The sequence below is a fragment of the Pipistrellus kuhlii genome, unplaced genomic scaffold, assembly GCF_014108245.1.
Source record: "Pipistrellus kuhlii isolate mPipKuh1 unplaced genomic scaffold, mPipKuh1.p scaffold_m20_p_5, whole genome shotgun sequence".
NCBI classification, from domain to species: Eukaryota; Metazoa; Chordata; class Mammalia; order Chiroptera; family Vespertilionidae; genus Pipistrellus; species Pipistrellus kuhlii.
In genome coordinates, this window is record NW_023425551.1 from 77,038,233 (window position 1) to 77,054,195 (window position 15,963).

The 15,963-nt window shown below is 57.6% G+C and overlaps 1 protein-coding gene across 1 annotated transcript; it reads left to right on the forward strand.

The window, feature by feature from the left end:
- The first annotated feature begins 1,069 nt into the window (after positions 1–1,069).
- On the forward strand, positions 1,070–14,610 carry KCNK17 (potassium two pore domain channel subfamily K member 17). The gene is made up of 5 exons (XM_036414745.2): positions 1,070–1,401; positions 4,238–4,352; positions 7,382–7,542; positions 9,222–9,396; positions 14,113–14,610. Exons 1-5 carry the CDS (start codon positions 1,129–1,131, stop codon positions 14,421–14,423), a joined length of 1,035 nt encoding a protein of 344 aa, XP_036270638.1. The 5' UTR covers positions 1,070–1,128; the 3' UTR covers positions 14,424–14,610.
- Positions 14,611–15,963: the final 1,353 nt, after the last annotated feature.

A 15,963-nucleotide genomic window follows, 5' to 3' on the forward strand; every position in this document is an offset into this window, starting at 1 on the left:
GGGCCCCTGGCCTAGAAGTCCAGAGCTGTCTGTGAGCAAAGCTTAGGAGGTCGGGGTGTCCCACCCACTTTCCTGAGAATGGTCTCCCCTGGCCCTTTCCCAGGGCACCCCTTGACCCCATCACCCACTCTAGGCTCCTGTCTTCTTAAGAGCATTTCCAAACATATTTCCCTGGGAACACGCAGAGTCAGCAGATCCCAGGAGACTTCCACAAACTGAACTCCATGGAGGCCCAGCCTCCCCTGGGAACCAGCTCTGCTGCCTGGCCTTTCTTCTGCCAGATGGATGGCCACACCTCCGGCCAGAGGAGAGGAGAAGCTGGGACCAGTCCTTCCCAGGCCCTGCTCACCGAGGACTGCAAACCTCAGCCCCAGGACCCCGCCACTAGGCAGGCCCTCAGTGGTCGGACCTCAGGAGGGGACGAGGCGAGGCTGGGAAGCAGAAGAGGCCCAGTTGGGACAGCATCTACAGCAGCACAACCCAGATGACATTCCCGGACTTTCTGTTGAAGCTGAGGACTCCTCTGGCCCCCTCACCACCAGGACCCTCCCTCCATCCTGGCTAGAGGAGGGAGTACGGGGCCTCCTCCGAAGTAGGGAGTGGACAGCCCACTCACTGACCAGGCCCCTCTGCATCCCGGGCTCAGGGACAGCGCTGACCAGCCGGCCCTGCTCTTTGGATGCACCAAGGGAAGGAGGAGGGTGTGAGAGAGCCGGGGAGGACTTGACAGCAGCAGTCCTTGGAGATGGTCCCCAGACCCAGGGCCTTAGGCAGGGGCCCTCAGAAAATAAACTTGGCTTCTCCCTTCTCTTCCCCCTGCGTCTGGTCTCCCCCAGCCCCTCCCACTGTCTGCTGCAGGGCAGCTGAGGGCTCTGGGCACTTCCTTCTCAGGGTTGGCACCACCCAGCAGCCCTCCCCACCTCCCTGAGCTGGGCTGGGGGGTGGGCACTCCCTACACTTCGAGGCGGGGCCAGATGCCACAGCTCAGGCCTCTTCTTGTCCCTGGGATTGGATCCCAGGGCAGGGTGGGGCACGCTGTCCAGCACGCCTCCGCTGCTGAGAAAACTGGGCACAGCAGCGGTTGGCCAGCAGAAGGCGAGCCCTTCCTCTCCACCAGGGTCCTGGTCCATGGCTCCCCAGGCCGGGCGCCCTGTCTGTCCTGCCATGTGCGGGCAGCGAGCCCGGGCAGCGTCCCAGGGCAGGGCTCGGTGCTGCGCCCTGCCAAGCACGGTGCCTCTGCTCCTCGCCTACCTGGCCTACCTGGCCCTGGGCACCGGCGTGTTCTGGATGCTGGAGAGCCCCGCGGCGCAGGCCTCCAAGGCCAGGTTCAAGCGCGACAAGTGGGCGCTGCTGCGGAACTTCACGTGCCTGGACGGCTCGGCGCTGGACTCGCTGATCCGGGTCAGGGGAGAGCGGGGCCGGCGGGGGGAGGGGGCGGCGGGAGACCCGGGCGGGCAGGGGAGCGCGGCGGGGGTGGGGGGAGGGGGGGCGGGCAGAGGGCGGCAGGGCACACCCTGGCCCGGGCCAGGAACACGCAGGGGGCATTTCTCCAAAAGGGTGGAGGCGGCCGTAGACGCGGGGACCACATGGCCGCACGTGGTGGGGTGGGGGCGAGTGTTGGATGGAGGGACAGGCAAGTCCCGCCTCGGCTCTGGCGAGAGGAGCGCCACGCTGTGCGCACTTTAGGGGCCAGAGGGCACAAACACCAAACCTGGGGATGAGGACGACAGGGGGCGCACCTATTTGGTTCAGGAGCTGCCAGGGCCCATCAGGGTGCTCTCAGCAGGCTTGAGAGGTGGCAGGAAGGGGGAGCTGGGGCTGGGAAGCATTGGGATGGGACAGGGCCTGCGAAGGAAGGAGCTCAGTGGCCCTTGCCAGCGTCCGGGTCCTAGAGAAGGCGGGGGTGGGGGGTGGGGTTGCAAGGCACTTCTTAGCTGACTACTCATTAATCCGAGTTTTTGGACAGGGGCTGGGCAGCCTCCCCAGCCCAGGGACCTGGAAGAGCTTAGGAGGTCGGTGGTGGGGACGCAGGGGTGAACTGCTCAGAGGATGGGAGCCCAGCGGGGCTTGCCACGGGGGAGCAGGGAGGGTTCTTGGGGCGGGGCATGAAGGATGGACCCAAGTCTTCTCCACCTCAGGGCAGGCGCCCTGGACTGGGAGTTGCTGGGGTTTGACGGATGCATTAACATCCCAAGCCCTGGCTTGATCCCACCTGCAGACAGCCTCACCCCTAGCCCGCAATCCCCTCGGGGAGGGCAGCCTGCATCCTAGGCATCGGGCTGGGGGGCACTAGGGGGTCCTGAGCCCTTGGCCTGGGCCTCAGCCTGGCCTGGAGCTGAGTGGGGGAAGGACCTTCTCTGCTAAGGACCTAATGTAGCACCCCCCACCTCTAAGCCCCTAGGAACACGGCCCTCTGCCTGGTCCCGGAGGCGGCCGCCTGGCAGAGGAGGAGAGCGTCCCTGGGCCAGGAACGGGGACAGTGATGAGAAGTCAATGACGCTAATGCCCCTCACTTCCTGTGCACCCAGCACTGTCCCTCGTCCTCACCTGCCTCACAGGCAGGTACTATTACTATCACCTCATTTTAGAGCTGAGGAAGCAGGGACTCAGGGAGGCTGGCACACACGCACATCACGGAGCCAGGAAGCTGGGCTCTGCATCACTGGGCACTGCCCAGTGTGGTCTGTGGGTGTGGGTATTCCTGAGGTTCCCTCAGGGCTTCCTCTCCGTGCACCCCGCCTTCACACCTCCACTCCACCCTCCTCTGGCTTCATCCCCAGGAACAAGGATAGGATGTCCCCAACCCAGATCCCCCCTGTGTGCAGACTTATACATGCAGCTTCCTAGCAGCCCTGAAGTTCCTCCAAGGTCAACAGCAGGAGGCCCTCCTTCCAGCCCTCCTTCCCTCTAGCCTCACATCCACATAGCTCACAGGGGCCTCAGGTGCTTCCCGCACTGCCCACACCAAATAGGGCCGGAGGCTGGGGCTTCTGACTGGCTCCTCTCTGTTCCCCCTGGACCACCCTGTGCCAGGATGCAGGCCAGGCCCTCCATCACTCAGCTCCGCAGCAGGCTTTCGGCTTCCTGTCTGACAGCATCTTCTATACTGCCTCTGCCACAGAGCACACAACCTGATCTTTCTTAAAAAAAAAAAAAGGAAGAGAGAGAAACATCAATGATGAAAGACTCATTGATCAGCTGCCTCCTGCCCGTCCCACACTGGGGATGGAGCCTACAATCTAGGCATATGCCCTGACCAGGAATCAAACTGTGACCTCCTGGTTCATAGGTCAATGCTCAGCTACTGAGCCACACCAGCCGGGCACACCCTCATCCTTCCTCGCCTTTGCTCAGCAGCCATGGGAGAGGCCTGTCACTCTGTGTGTCGGGCAGAGAGAGCCAAGTAAGGCCTGGCTCCCAACAATCTTTCGGCCTCCCTATTTGAGATCCCAGGTGCAGTCCTGCCTGCCAGCTGCCAGAATGTCCTTCCGCTAGGAGCACTCCCATCTGACCCTCCAGGAAGGCCCAGGGACAACATCACCCCTCCATGAGGCCTCCTCCCTTCCCTCAGCAGAATAGGCACCCTTTCTCTCTGTGCTCCTCTGGCACTGGATTCAAAGCATAAGGATGACAGCCATCACTAACCTGAACCAGGTCCAGGCACTGTTCTGCATCTCTACACCCAGCGCCTCATTTAACCGTCACCACGATTCTATGAAGCGGGTGCTGTTAGTGCGCCCACTTTGCAGACAGGGAAGCTGAGAAACAGAGCTGAGGGTCTTGCCCGGGATCCTGCCGCTGCACTGCCTTAAAGCTGCATTGACCTCACCACATTGTCTTTATCCCACTGAGGACGGGGGTCCTGTCTCTTTCATCTCCGTGTCCCCCAAAACACCACAGGTCCTGTCTGGCCAGTGCTTGTTGCAAGAATGGGGGTGAGCAGAAAAGAAAATGAGGGATGTTCTTCCAACCAGTGAGATGGCCTGGGCTGGCCTGGGCCCCCGGGGCAAGGGAAGGGAGGGAGCTGTCCCAGGGGAGCCCCTGGTTGGAGGGAGAGAGCCTCCTGGCCCAGGCCAGACTAAGCTCAGCGTGGTTGTGAGGATTTCCATGCACACGTGTGTGTGTGTGTGTGTGTGTGTGGTGTGTGTGGTATATGTAAACATGTGCATGTGTGTGGGACTGGGTGCAGGAGCCCAGTCACCTCAGTGCCTGGTGGTCACTGCTGCCTCTTCCCCAGGGCATCATCCACGCATACCAAACTGGGGACATCGTGCTGGGCAACACCACCAGCATGGGGCGCTGGGAGATCATGGGCTCCTTCTTCTTCTCCGTGTCCACCATCACCACCATTGGTAAGTGCGGGTGCGGCCAGGTGAGCATGGCTGGTGGGCACGGTGCCTCCCCATGAGGGACAGGGGCCAGTGCCCTTGGGCGGGGTATCGGTGCCTCGGGGCAGCCAGGGTGGGTGGTCCGGAGCAGAGTCCTGGGCTCACAGCAGATCTGCTGTACCAGGTCTGCATTCCCAGGGTCCTCAGGAGTTGGCTTCAAGTTCAAGGTAGAGAAGCACTGCTCTAGGGGGCTTCTGCCTCACAGAACCCCTCGGGAAGCAGGGGTCTCCCCTGGGCAGGAGTAAAGACGGCTCTGGGCCAAACCCACCCAACACAGAGCCCAGGGGTAATTGGGTGTGGGGCGAGGGTGGTGGTGGGAAGTGAGGAAGAGGGGACAGGAATCCACAACAGTCTTCAACCTGTCTTGCCTTGGGTGAGAGGTGGCCACTCCTGGAGGCCACTCCTAAGCTCACGAAGGCACCCTTCAGCCCATTGCTCTCCTCTCCAAGCCCCCTGCCTCCCTCACGGGGGACACTGGGACAGATCCCTGCCTCCACCCAGTTTCCCTAGCCCTGCCCCAGAGAGCAGAGGTGGAACATGTCCTTGGAGGGGGCCTGGGGTCTGTTGTGAGCAAGTGGAAGGTGAAGAGCAGCAAGTAAAGCGCCCCATTCCCCTGCCCTGGTGCCAGGCCCAGCCCCTGCATGACACAGGAGTCACCACCAGGTGGCAGGCTGACACTGCCAGTGGCTCGGGCTACATCCACCAGCCAAGATCCTCTCAGGAAAGCTTGTCCCAGCCTCTGTCCTCCCAGACAGGAAGAAGCCAGGCTGGAGCACCCAGAGGACTCTCCATCTGGTTTAAATCAGCTAGTACTTTTTGTAAGCAGGTCTCAGGGCAACATAGAGCTTGTACAGCCCTCTACCTTGAGGCAAGTATGCCTGTGGGCCCCTCAGGCTCCATAGACCCAGATCCGGAATCTCAGTGCTGCCATCCCACAGGTTGGGATGAAAAGCTCAAACTCAGGAAGTGCCTCTGACTCCAAAACCCATGCTCTAGACTAGGGGTGTCGAACTCAATCAGAGAAGGGGCCAAAATCTAAAATCCAGCCTAAATCGCGGGCCGAATGGTTTACTGAACATTCATAAACTGTCATTGTGATGGAAACGCAGCGGAGTGCAGTGATGACAGCGCAGTGCGGGCCACATTGCAAGGCCTGGTGGGACGGATTTGGCCCGCGGGCCTTGTGTTTGACACATGTGCTCTAGACTAATGCCACAGTAGTCTAGAGCAGTGGTCGGCAAACCGAGGCTCAAGAGCCACATGCAGCTCTTTGGCCCCTTGAATGTGGCTCTTCCACACAATACCACATGCGGGCACGCATGTACAATGTGATTGAAACTTCGTGGCCCATGTGCAGAAGTCGGTTTTCAGCCTGGGCGAGTTTATTTTGAAGAAGCAGCATTAGAATACTCAAGGGGCCAAAGAGCCGCATGTGGCTCGCAAGCCTCGGTTTGCCGATCACTGCTCTAGACTAGTGTTCCCGCCTGCCTCTCCCAGGACTGTGCCTCTGAGACCTCTACATGAGGCAGAAGAGTGTAAACCACCAGTCTCAGTGCAAATGAGTATGGAGGGTGGGGGCACGTTAAGCAGTGATGTGGGCAGGGGGCAAGGCATCTGTTCATCTATTTACACATCCATTCCCACATTTCCAATTCACTCATTCATTCATTCATTCATTCTTATACTCTTTCAACTCACATATGGTGGGCTCCTGTTGAGTGTCAATCCTGTGCCAATTGGTGAGAATATAAAGATTATGGCCAAGCCCTACCCCAAAGGGGCTCACAACCCTCAGGAGTGGCAGACACGGGAATAAATCATTCTGAGGCGGTGAGTGGGTTATCCTCAGAGCAGAGTGTGTGTGTGCAGGCAAGGGGGGGGGGAGGGAGGAGAAGAGAGGGGGGAGAGGGGAGCCACTTCTCCGCTAGACCATTTACAGATGGGCATGGAGGGCAGGAGGCACACTCTTGGCAGGGGGTATCATGTTCAAAGGCACAGGGAGAGGAGGGGTTTGGAGGTTCAGTGGATAGGAATGCAGCCGGAGATGGGCTGGGTGCGAGTTTGGACTTTCCAGGCAGACGTGAGGAGTAATACAGAATGATAACCTGGGGTGATAGCATCAGGTTTGTGCTTTAGAAAGACAAGACAGCGGTGACCAGGAATGGGGGAGACAGAGGTGGAGGGGGCGGAAGAGAAAAGAAGGTGCAGGCTGACAGAACCCTTTGAGGAACACCTCACTCTCCCCTAGCCTCCCCCTCCCTGATCTTCATCGCAGAGGCCCCAACCTCCCCCTCCCGCAGGTCCCCGGATGTGCATCCCTGTCCCTCACTCCCAAGGGGCTTGGGAAGGAACCCAGGCGCACTAGCGTCCTCTGGAAATCAGATAGCAAGACCCAATCAGGTATTGGGGAAAGCGGGGGAGTGAGCTTTGAAAGACAGAGGAGCAGGAGAGATGGTGAGAGCCTCAGGCTGCAGAGCAGGTCTGAGTCCTGTGGCAGGAGAGATGGAGGAAGGGTTTGAGGGGGGTGAGTCGCAGACACAGTGGGGCTCTGAGAGGCTCAGCCAGGCCAGGGGTTCCTGAGCAAGATGGCCTGTGGGAGGAGGCCTGCATCGGGCAGGAGCCGCTAGCTTGGGTGCCGGGAGCCACCTGGGGACAGCAGCTTCGATGGTGCAGTAGATCCAGAGGGGCAAGGGCTGGCGGCTCCAGGCCTCCCATGTGCCTGTACCCCATTCCTCCACCCACAGAGAGGGAGGAGGTGAAGGGACGGAAGATGGGCCCTCACACTCGTGGGTTTGAGCTCACACGCTTTGCTGAGCCTCCGGGAGCTTCAGCTTCCCAATGGGTACCACATGGGCGGAATCCGTTGGGAAGGAGGGAGCCGGTGCCGCGGCCCCCTGCACAGGCTGGCTACCCACCAGCTGCCCTGTCTGAAGTGGGTTAGGAATGGGGACCCCGGAGACGGAAGGGTCCCCTGATGTGTTGTCTCCCCTCAGGCTATGGCAACCTGAGCCCCCACACGATGGCCGCCCGCCTCTTCTGCATCTTCTTTGCGCTGGTGGGGATCCCGCTCAACCTCGTGGTGCTCAACCACCTGGGCCACCTCATGGAGCAGGGTGTGCACCGCTGCGCCCGCAGGCTGGACGGCGCCTGGCAGGTGAAGGCCCAGGGCTGCAGGGGGGAGGGGAGGGAAGGGTCCCTTGTGGAATGAGGGGTGTGCTGGCAACCGTGGCCACTGATGGCCAGGGAGGTCACTTTCCCGGTGAGAGTCTCTGGTGGGAATGGGGTGGGGACTCTGGAGGGGCCGACATTGGGAGAACTGGGAGTCAGGGTTACCAAGGCGATGAGGTGGATGGGGGTCATGGTCCAAAGGGGATTTTTAGTAATAAAGGAGCTCAGTGGGGGGGACACGGTGGGACCGGGTAGACAGGAAGGGCCCAGGAGCAAGACCCTGGCTGGAAACCTGGGGAACACAGCCAGGCGGAGAGGCCCCGAGAGCAGACCCCTCTCACTGCCTGCAGCTCAGGTGCCCCAGGCCAGTGGTCTGCAAACTGCAGCTCGCGAGCCGCATGCGGCTCTTTGGCCTCTTGAGTGTGGCTCTTCCACAAAATACCATGGCCTGGGCTAGTCTGTTTTGAAGAAGTCGCATTAGAAGAAGTTTAAGTTCAAAAAATGTGGCTCTCAGAGAATCCAAGATGGCTGCACAGGTAAACACCTAGCCTCAGCTGCACACAACGATTTCAATAAAATACAGCTAAAATATAAAATGGACATTACCCAGAATTACAGAAAAGTTGACTGACTGGAAATTCTACAACGAGAAGCAAGGAGAAAACCAGAAGGAAGAGTGGAGGAGCTGTAAAAGCCTAAGGTACGGAGACACGCGGCACACAGAGAGGCAGTCCTGGAGGCGCGCACATTGTGCGCAGAGGACGGACTGTTGTCTCTGCTGCCAGATTGCCCTGGCAGGAAGGAGACAAAGGCTCCGGACTGTGCTGGGCCCCAGTTCCAACTCCTCTGAACCCCAGCTCTAGGCCAGACCCCGGGGACCCAGGCTCATACAGAGGGAGCTGGACTGTAAAGCGGAACCCCGGGGGAGCGGCGAAAGGAGGTCCGGGCGGTGCGCACATTGCCCGCAGAGAAGGGATGGTTGGCTGTGCCGCGGGATTGCCCTGGCAGGAAGGAGACAGGGGCTCCAGACTGCTCTGAACGCCACCTCCAACCCCACTACCAACTGAACTGAACCCCAGTTCCGGGCTCATTGGGGGAGAGCCTACACTGTTTGGTAGCAGGAGAAAATCGAGGACACCTTTCTCTCAGAGGTGCTTGCAGTGAGTACTGAAGGACCCTGGGGATTACTGAGACTCAGGAGCCTCATAGGGCGGGGCTGACAGAAGCCACGCCTGTAGGCTCCACCCTGAAACTCCGCCCCAGCAGGGAAGCGGTAAAAATGCCAAGACAACGAAATAGATCACAAACGAAAGAAATGGAGGACAAAAAGCGACTGGATATAGAGTTCAAAACCACACTTATAAGGTTGTTCAAGAATCTCCTATCATAGAAAAGGCCGATAAAATAAACGAGACCTATGAGGATATGAAAGGGGATCAACTAGAAATAATAAGGGATCAACAAGAAATAATAAGGGATCAATAGGAAACAAAGAATACATTGTCTGAAATAAAAAATATTGTACAGAAATTTCAATTGTTGTACTGTTGATATTTGGCTCTGCTGGCTAATGAGTTTGCTGACCATTGCCCCAGGCTGTTGGGGGGGGGCAGAGCCAGGTGGGGGCTGAGCCACGTGGGGACTGAACGCTGTGTGCCTCCCTAGGACCCAGCCAAGGCCCGCTGGCTGACAGGCTCAGGTGCCCTCCTCTCTGGCCTCCTGCTCTTCCTGCTGCTGCCGCCCCTGCTCTTCTCCCACATGGAGGGCTGGAGCTATGTGGAGGGCTTCTACTTCGCCTTCATCACCCTCAGCACCGTGGGCTTTGGCGACTACGTGATCGGTGAGAGCCCCAGCGGCCAGCGAGGGGGGGAGGGGGCACTGAGACTCGCGGCCTGGCACTCCACTCCCTGCCCCCTTGGCCGCCTCCCCTGGGTCCCTGCTGCACACCAGGCCCAGTGGGAGCCTGACGCCCCAAGTCCTTGATGGGTTAAACCCACCTTCGCCGTGTGAGGAGACCCAGGTCACACAGCCAAAAGGTAACTACTGGAGTCTGAGCCAGCCTCAGGCTGTGGGCACACTCCTGGCCGTCTGACAAGCGCCGGGAGGGCCTCTGGTGTCCTCGGGCCCCACTCCCATTCTTGGAGCTCACCAGCTAGGGGAGTCTCTGGCCCCCTCCCCATCTGTCCTTGTCCCAGGTCTCTCCTCCCCCACTCAACCCTCCCCCTGAGACGCCAGGCTTCCCACAGTACCTGCGGTGGGCCCTCGAGGGTCAGGCTGGAGAGTAGGAAGACTCTGGAAACCCTGACCCCCACAGAAAAATACTTGCAGCCGCACTCTGAGCGCCAGCAAGGATGAGCTGCGTGGTCCCAAGGGACTGAGGTGGGGTTCAATCTCTGACTTAGCTTTACCTGGGTCCCGGAAAACCTTGCATAATAAAGCTGAGGCAGACGCCCAGCAGGTGGCAGTAGAGGAGTAGAGGACAGCCTGTGGGGCAGGCGGGAGGGGTGGCTTCTGCAGCTGCAAGTTCACAGGCTGAGCATGGCCACTGGCACCACCACCACCACGACCACACTGGGCTCCGGGCTCTGGGTCCCCTTCAGATCCCTGTATCTAAACTGGGGGGGGGGGGGGGGGGGAAGGGGGGGGAAGGGGGGGGAAGGGGGGTGCGGGGAGGCCCTGCCCTCTGCACTCTTTTGGAGACAGAACCCAGCCTGGAACACTGAAATGAGGTTTTACCAAGTAACGGTTTATTAGGCAATCTAGAGCCATGAGTGCCACCACCATTTTATCTATTGATTTTTTTTTTTATTGATTTGAGAGAGAGAGAAAGAGAGAGAGAGAGAGAGAGAGAGAGAGAGAGAGAGAGAGAGAGAGAGAGAGGAGAGAGAGAGAGAGAGAGAGAGAAAGACATCAATCAGTGGACTCCTGCAGGAGGTGCCACAACCTGGGTATGTGCCCTGACCAGAATCGGACCCTAAACCTCTTGGTGTATGGGACAATGCTCCAGTCAACTGAGCAACACCAACCAGGACATAGCATCCACTTTACTCAGGAGGAAGCTGAAGCTCAGAGAGACCAAGCCACTTGCCTGAGGTTGCACGGCTAGTGAGATGACAATTTTGACTCAGACTCTGTCCTGACCACCTCACACAGCCCCTCTCTGGGCCCCGGTGCTCCTACGGTGTTGCCCTCACAGAGCACAGTGACGATGGCACTGTGGACTCGTATGTCTGTCTTGTCCACCCTTGGCCCTTATGATTTCTAAAAATGGCAAGTGCCGCCCTGGGTGGTATGCTCAGTGGTTAGAGCATTGGCCCTCAGATTGAAGGGTCATGAGTTTGATCCCTGTTCAAGGGCACGTATCTGGGTTGCAGGTTCAATCCCCAGCCCTGGTCGAGGCTCATTCTGAAGGCAGCCAATCAGTGTGTCTATTTCACATTGATGTATCGCTCTTTCTCTCCCCCTCCCTCTCTTCCTCCCTCCCTCCCATGCTTTCTAAAAAATAAAAGGGAAAACATAAAAAATAAAAAGGACAAGTGCTATCCTGTCACCTGCCCAGCTTCTCTGAAAACCTCTGCTTTTCCCCATAGTCAGGCTGAGTACGGATCCATGAGCCGGCCTTGGGGAGCCTCTCGGGTCCTGGCCCTGCCCTCCCCTCCGCTCCCCTCCCTCTCCACGCTGAGCCCTCGCCCTCACGCTGCCCCTGGACCTCCCTGAAACTCTCTCTGACAGCCGGCAGGAGCAGGGGCTGGGCACAGGACTTGTCCCCAGACAGTCCTGAGCCCAGAAGGCTGGCTCTCTGAGAGCCCAGTGCAAGGGGAAGGCAGAAAAGCGGGAAGAGGACCCTACGAGGGTGCCTTGTGGGAGGAGCTAACAGGGAAAGCCTATGTGTGCTGAGGGGAACCCCTGAGGAAGTCCTGAGACCCCGGAGGCGGGTGGGGGAGGGGCAGCCCCCTCTAGACCTGGGCGCCCTGACAGTGGAAGACAAGGCCTCCTTTCCCCATCGAGGGAGGGGCAGGGGCATCTGCACAGCGGCCTCTATGGGGGTGAGAAGGGCTGGGGTCTCTGCTAACCTGTGAGACCCCATGAGGGGAGTGCCAGGCAGGCTATGGGCACAGACCTCCCAGAGCCCAGCCACCCTGGCTTAGAGGGGCAGCGGGCAGAGCCATCCCTTCACCTCCTCCCCTGAGATTTGCTGCTGTGACCATTTCAGTGCCTGTGCCGAGTGACCACTCCGAGCCCTTGGCTGCCCGCCTGCAAGGGGAAACTGAGGCTGGGGTGGGAAAGACCTTGACTAAGGTCAGAGAGCAGGCAAGCCTAGGGCAGGTCTAGGGTAGACGCCCAGGAGGGCTCCTCACATGCATGTGTTCCAGAATCTTCCACAGCTTGGAAGGAACAAACCCCACTCTCCCTTTCCCGTGCCTCGCAGCCTCCCTTATCCTCCAGGGACAAAGCCAAACCCCTGTCCTGGGAGGGAATGCTGAGGCCCACCCCGGGGCTGTGGGTGTCCATGGTCCCTGCGTCACAGCCACGGGCGCTGTCCCAGCTGCTCCTCTGAAGGCTGTGGTAGGCTGGGCCCCCCATCCCGGCTGCCTGCTCCTCTCTGGACCCGCAGCCCCCACAATTGCATTTGCAACTCCTTTGAACGCCTTGCCAGCTGCCAGGTGTCCTGCCGCTTATGATTTCAGCTAAAAAAAAAAAAAAAAAAAAAAAAATGAAATAAACGGGAGAGGAACACCCCCTCCCCTCCGTTGCCAGGAGCACGCTGAGCTGGCGGGCAGCAGGGGCACGGAGCCGGCTCGCTGCTGATCTCATTTGGGACCGCAGGCGGAATCATGGCCCATAACCCAATCAGCCTAATCCAATCCCCGCTCCCGTCAGGCAGTGAGCTCCGTCCGGGCTGCAGGCTCTCCCCCGGGCGGGGCCTCGGCCAGGGGCCTGGCGGTGAGAGGACGGGACGGAGAGGTTGTCTTGGGCCAAAAGGACTGGACGGGGTGGTCAGAGGGCCGGTACAGGAGCTAAGACAGAAAGGATATCCAGGAAGTAGGAGGACATGATCCCCGTCTATTGAGGGAGGCTCGGCGGATTCCAGTGAAAAGAATTGTGTTATAGAGCAAGCCCTCGGCAAGACTCACCTAAACCCAACGGTCTTAGAAGGTGGACACCCTCGTTGCCTCTGCTTTATGATGAGGAGCCAGAGGTGTTAAGTAACTTCCCCAACAAAAGCACCAGCATGGGGAGATCTTAGCAGAGGGGCCCAGGCTAGTCTTCGGGGAGTGACATCTGAACTGCTATCTGAAGGAGGAGGGGAAGAATTTTTTTTTTAAACATACTTTTACAGAGAGGATGAGAGAGGGAAAGAGGTAAAAACATCAGCCCTCGCTGGTCTGGCTCGGCCTGCAGACTGAAGGGTTCCAGGTTTGATCCCAGTCAAGGGCACATGCCCGGGCTGCGGGCTCGATCCCCAGTAGGGGGCGTGCAGGAGGTGGCCGATCAATGGTTCTCTCTCATCACTGATGTTTCTTTCTCTCACCCTCTTTCTTAGTCCCTGAAGTCAATAAATTATATATATATATATATATATATATATATATATATATATATATATGTTTAAAAAATCAATGATGAGAGAGAATCATTGATTGGCTGCCTCCTGTATGCCCCCCACTGGGGATCAAGCCCACAACCCAGCATGTGCCCTTGATAGGAATCTAACCCAGGACACTTCAGTCTGCAGGCCAGTGACCTATCCACTGAGCCAAACCAGCTAGAGCCGAGAAGAATTTGAAATGAAGAACACTCTGAGCCTAGCGGGCAGTAAGTGCAAAGGTCCTGGGGCAGGAAAGATGATAGATGAAGACTTGGGAAGAAGAGAGTGACTGGAGCACAGTCCTCCAAGGGGAGAAGTGTGCCCATCGAGGCTGGGGGAGTAGATAGTGGCCTTGGGATAACAGCACTTCCTCCTGAAGCCCAGGGGGAGGGATTATTTTCCTCAAGTCTCAGGTGAGGGGCCATCAGACAGATGAAGGTCACACAGCCAGTAAGAATAGAGGCAGGAAACAAACTCCAGGGGTTCCATCTGTTCTTCCTAAGGGTCCTGGCAAACTGCCTCCCTTCAGATATGAGAAAACCACACACAGAGACACGCAAACAGCAGATCAGGACCTCTTGGAGGGCTCTGTGAAAATGCAGATGCTGGGCCCACCCCAGACATTCCTGATTCAGCAGGTCCGGCGTGGGGCCCAGTCATTCGCGTTCCTCACAAGCTCCCCAGTGGTGCTGCTGCTGCTGCTCCAGGGCCCTGCTCTGAGAGCCGCTGGAACAGAGCACAGAGCACCTTAGACAAAGAGGGACTGTCACTCCCAAAGCCATGGTGCCAACCCAGGGGAGCTTCCTGCACGCCCTCAGAGGTGACCACCAGGCCAGCCGGCTCGGACCGGTTTGGGCTTCCCCTCTTCTGCCCGTCCGTGTTAAGCCATGTCTGCCCCGTTGTTGTTTGGGGACTGTGGCCCTGACTTTCCCAGGACTCCAGCCTCTGACCTTGCCTCTCCCCTAGGGATGGACCCCTCCCGGCAGTACCCTCTGTGGTACAAGAACACAGTGTCCCTGTGGATCCTCTTCGGGATGGCGTGGCTGGCCCTCATCATCAAACTCATCCTCTCCCTGATGGTGACCCGGGGGAGGTCCTATGCCTGCTGCCACCACAGCTCCGAGGGGGACCTCAAGCCCCGAAGCTGGCGGCAGGGCCCAGAGGGAGAGGCCGAGCCCCACCCCCCGCGGCCGGGCTGCTATCCAGAGGGGCCTGTGGGAGCCAGGCAGCACTCGGAAGCCTCAACTCAGGTCTCACGCTGCGGGAAGCAGAGCTAGTTGTACTCCGGGGTGTGTTCCCCCCTCTTTCTCAATGGCAAGACCCCTTATGTTCATCTTGGTGCAGGGCCACCCAGACAAAAGACTACATTTTTTTATGTCTTCTTTTGATACTGGGTGCAGCTTTGTGACCAAAGTCTGCCCAATAGGGTGCATAGAGAGGTATCCTGTGTGGCTTCAGTGCTGGGGGCGGTGGGGGGCAATGTGGGTTCTTCTTCCCCAGTTCCTTTAAAACAAAACAAAAACAATCTGTATTGTTTAAAGCACATGTGTCAAACACAAGGCCCGAGGGCCAAATCCGTACCACCAGGCCTTGCAATGTGGCCCGCACCGCGCTGTCATCACTGCACTCCGCTGCGTTTCCATCACAATGACAGTTTATGACTGTTCAGTAAACCATTTGGCCTGCGATTTAGGCTGGATTTTAGATTTTGGCCCCTTCTCTGATTGAGTTCGACACCCCTAGTTTAAAGTGTTCCATGTGTCTCCTTTTCCCCCACTGATCTCTCCTCAGCCGTTCCCACCCCCAGCACATGCCATCACACCCCTACTGTCCGTGTCCATGGGCCAGGCCCATAGGCATGCATGAAAGCCCTTTGGTTGACCTGTCACCCCCCTCCCCGCCCCCCTGCTCCTGCCTTCCGCCAACGGTCTGTTTGATGCTTCTCAGTCTCTGGATCTATTTTTGTTCATCAGTTCATGTTGTTCATTATATTCCACAAATGAGTGAGATCATGTGATATTTATCTTTCTCCGACAGGCTTATTTCACTTAGCATAATGCTCTCCAGTTCCATCCAGGCTGTTGCAAATGGTAAGAGTTCTTTCTTTTTCACAGCAGCGTAGTATTCCATTCTGTAGATGTACCATAGATTTTTAACCCAATCATTAACTGATGAGCACTTAGGCTGTTTCCAAATCTTAGCTATGGTGACTTGTGCTGCTATGAACATTGGGGTGCATATATCCTTTCTGATGGGTGTTTCTGGTTTCTTGGGATATATTCCTAGAAGTGGGATTACTGGGTCAAATGGGAGTTCCATTTTTAACTTTCTGAGGAAATTCCATTCTGATCTCCACAGCGGCTGCACCAGTCTTCATTCCCACCAGCAGTGCATGAGGTTTTCCTTTTCTCCACATCCTCACTAACACTTGTTTGTTGATTTGTTGACGGTAGCCATTCTGACAAGTGTGTGATGGCACCTCATCGTCGTTTTGATTTGCATCTCTCAGATGATTAGTGACTTGAGCATGTTTTCATATGCCTTTTTTATTTTAATCCTCACTTGAGGGTACGTTTCTATTTATTTGAGAGAGAGAGAGAGAGAGAGAGAGAGAGAGAGAGAGAGATTGATTGGTTGCCTCCTGCACATTCCCTGACCGCGGATAGAATCCAAAACCTAGGTATGTACCCTGACCAGGAATCAAACCCACCATCTTCATGGTATATGGACGATGCTCCAACTAACTGAGCCACCTAGCCAGGGCCCCACTCTGTGTGTTTGTTTGTTAATTCTCACCCAAGGATATTTTTCCAATGA

Excerpts from the sequence above, each read along its gene's own strand:
- KCNK17 (XM_036414745.2), top strand. The coding sequence starts at position 1,129 with ATGGCTCCCCAGGCCGGGCGCCCTGTCTGTCCTGCCATGTGCGGGCAG. Across the intron at positions 4,353-7,381 it reads GTCCACCATCACCACCATTG|GCTATGGCAACCTGAGCCCC; the intron begins GTAAGTGCGGGT and ends GTCTCCCCTCAG. Across the intron at positions 9,397-14,112 it reads CTTTGGCGACTACGTGATCG|GGATGGACCCCTCCCGGCAG; the intron begins GTGAGAGCCCCA and ends CCTCTCCCCTAG.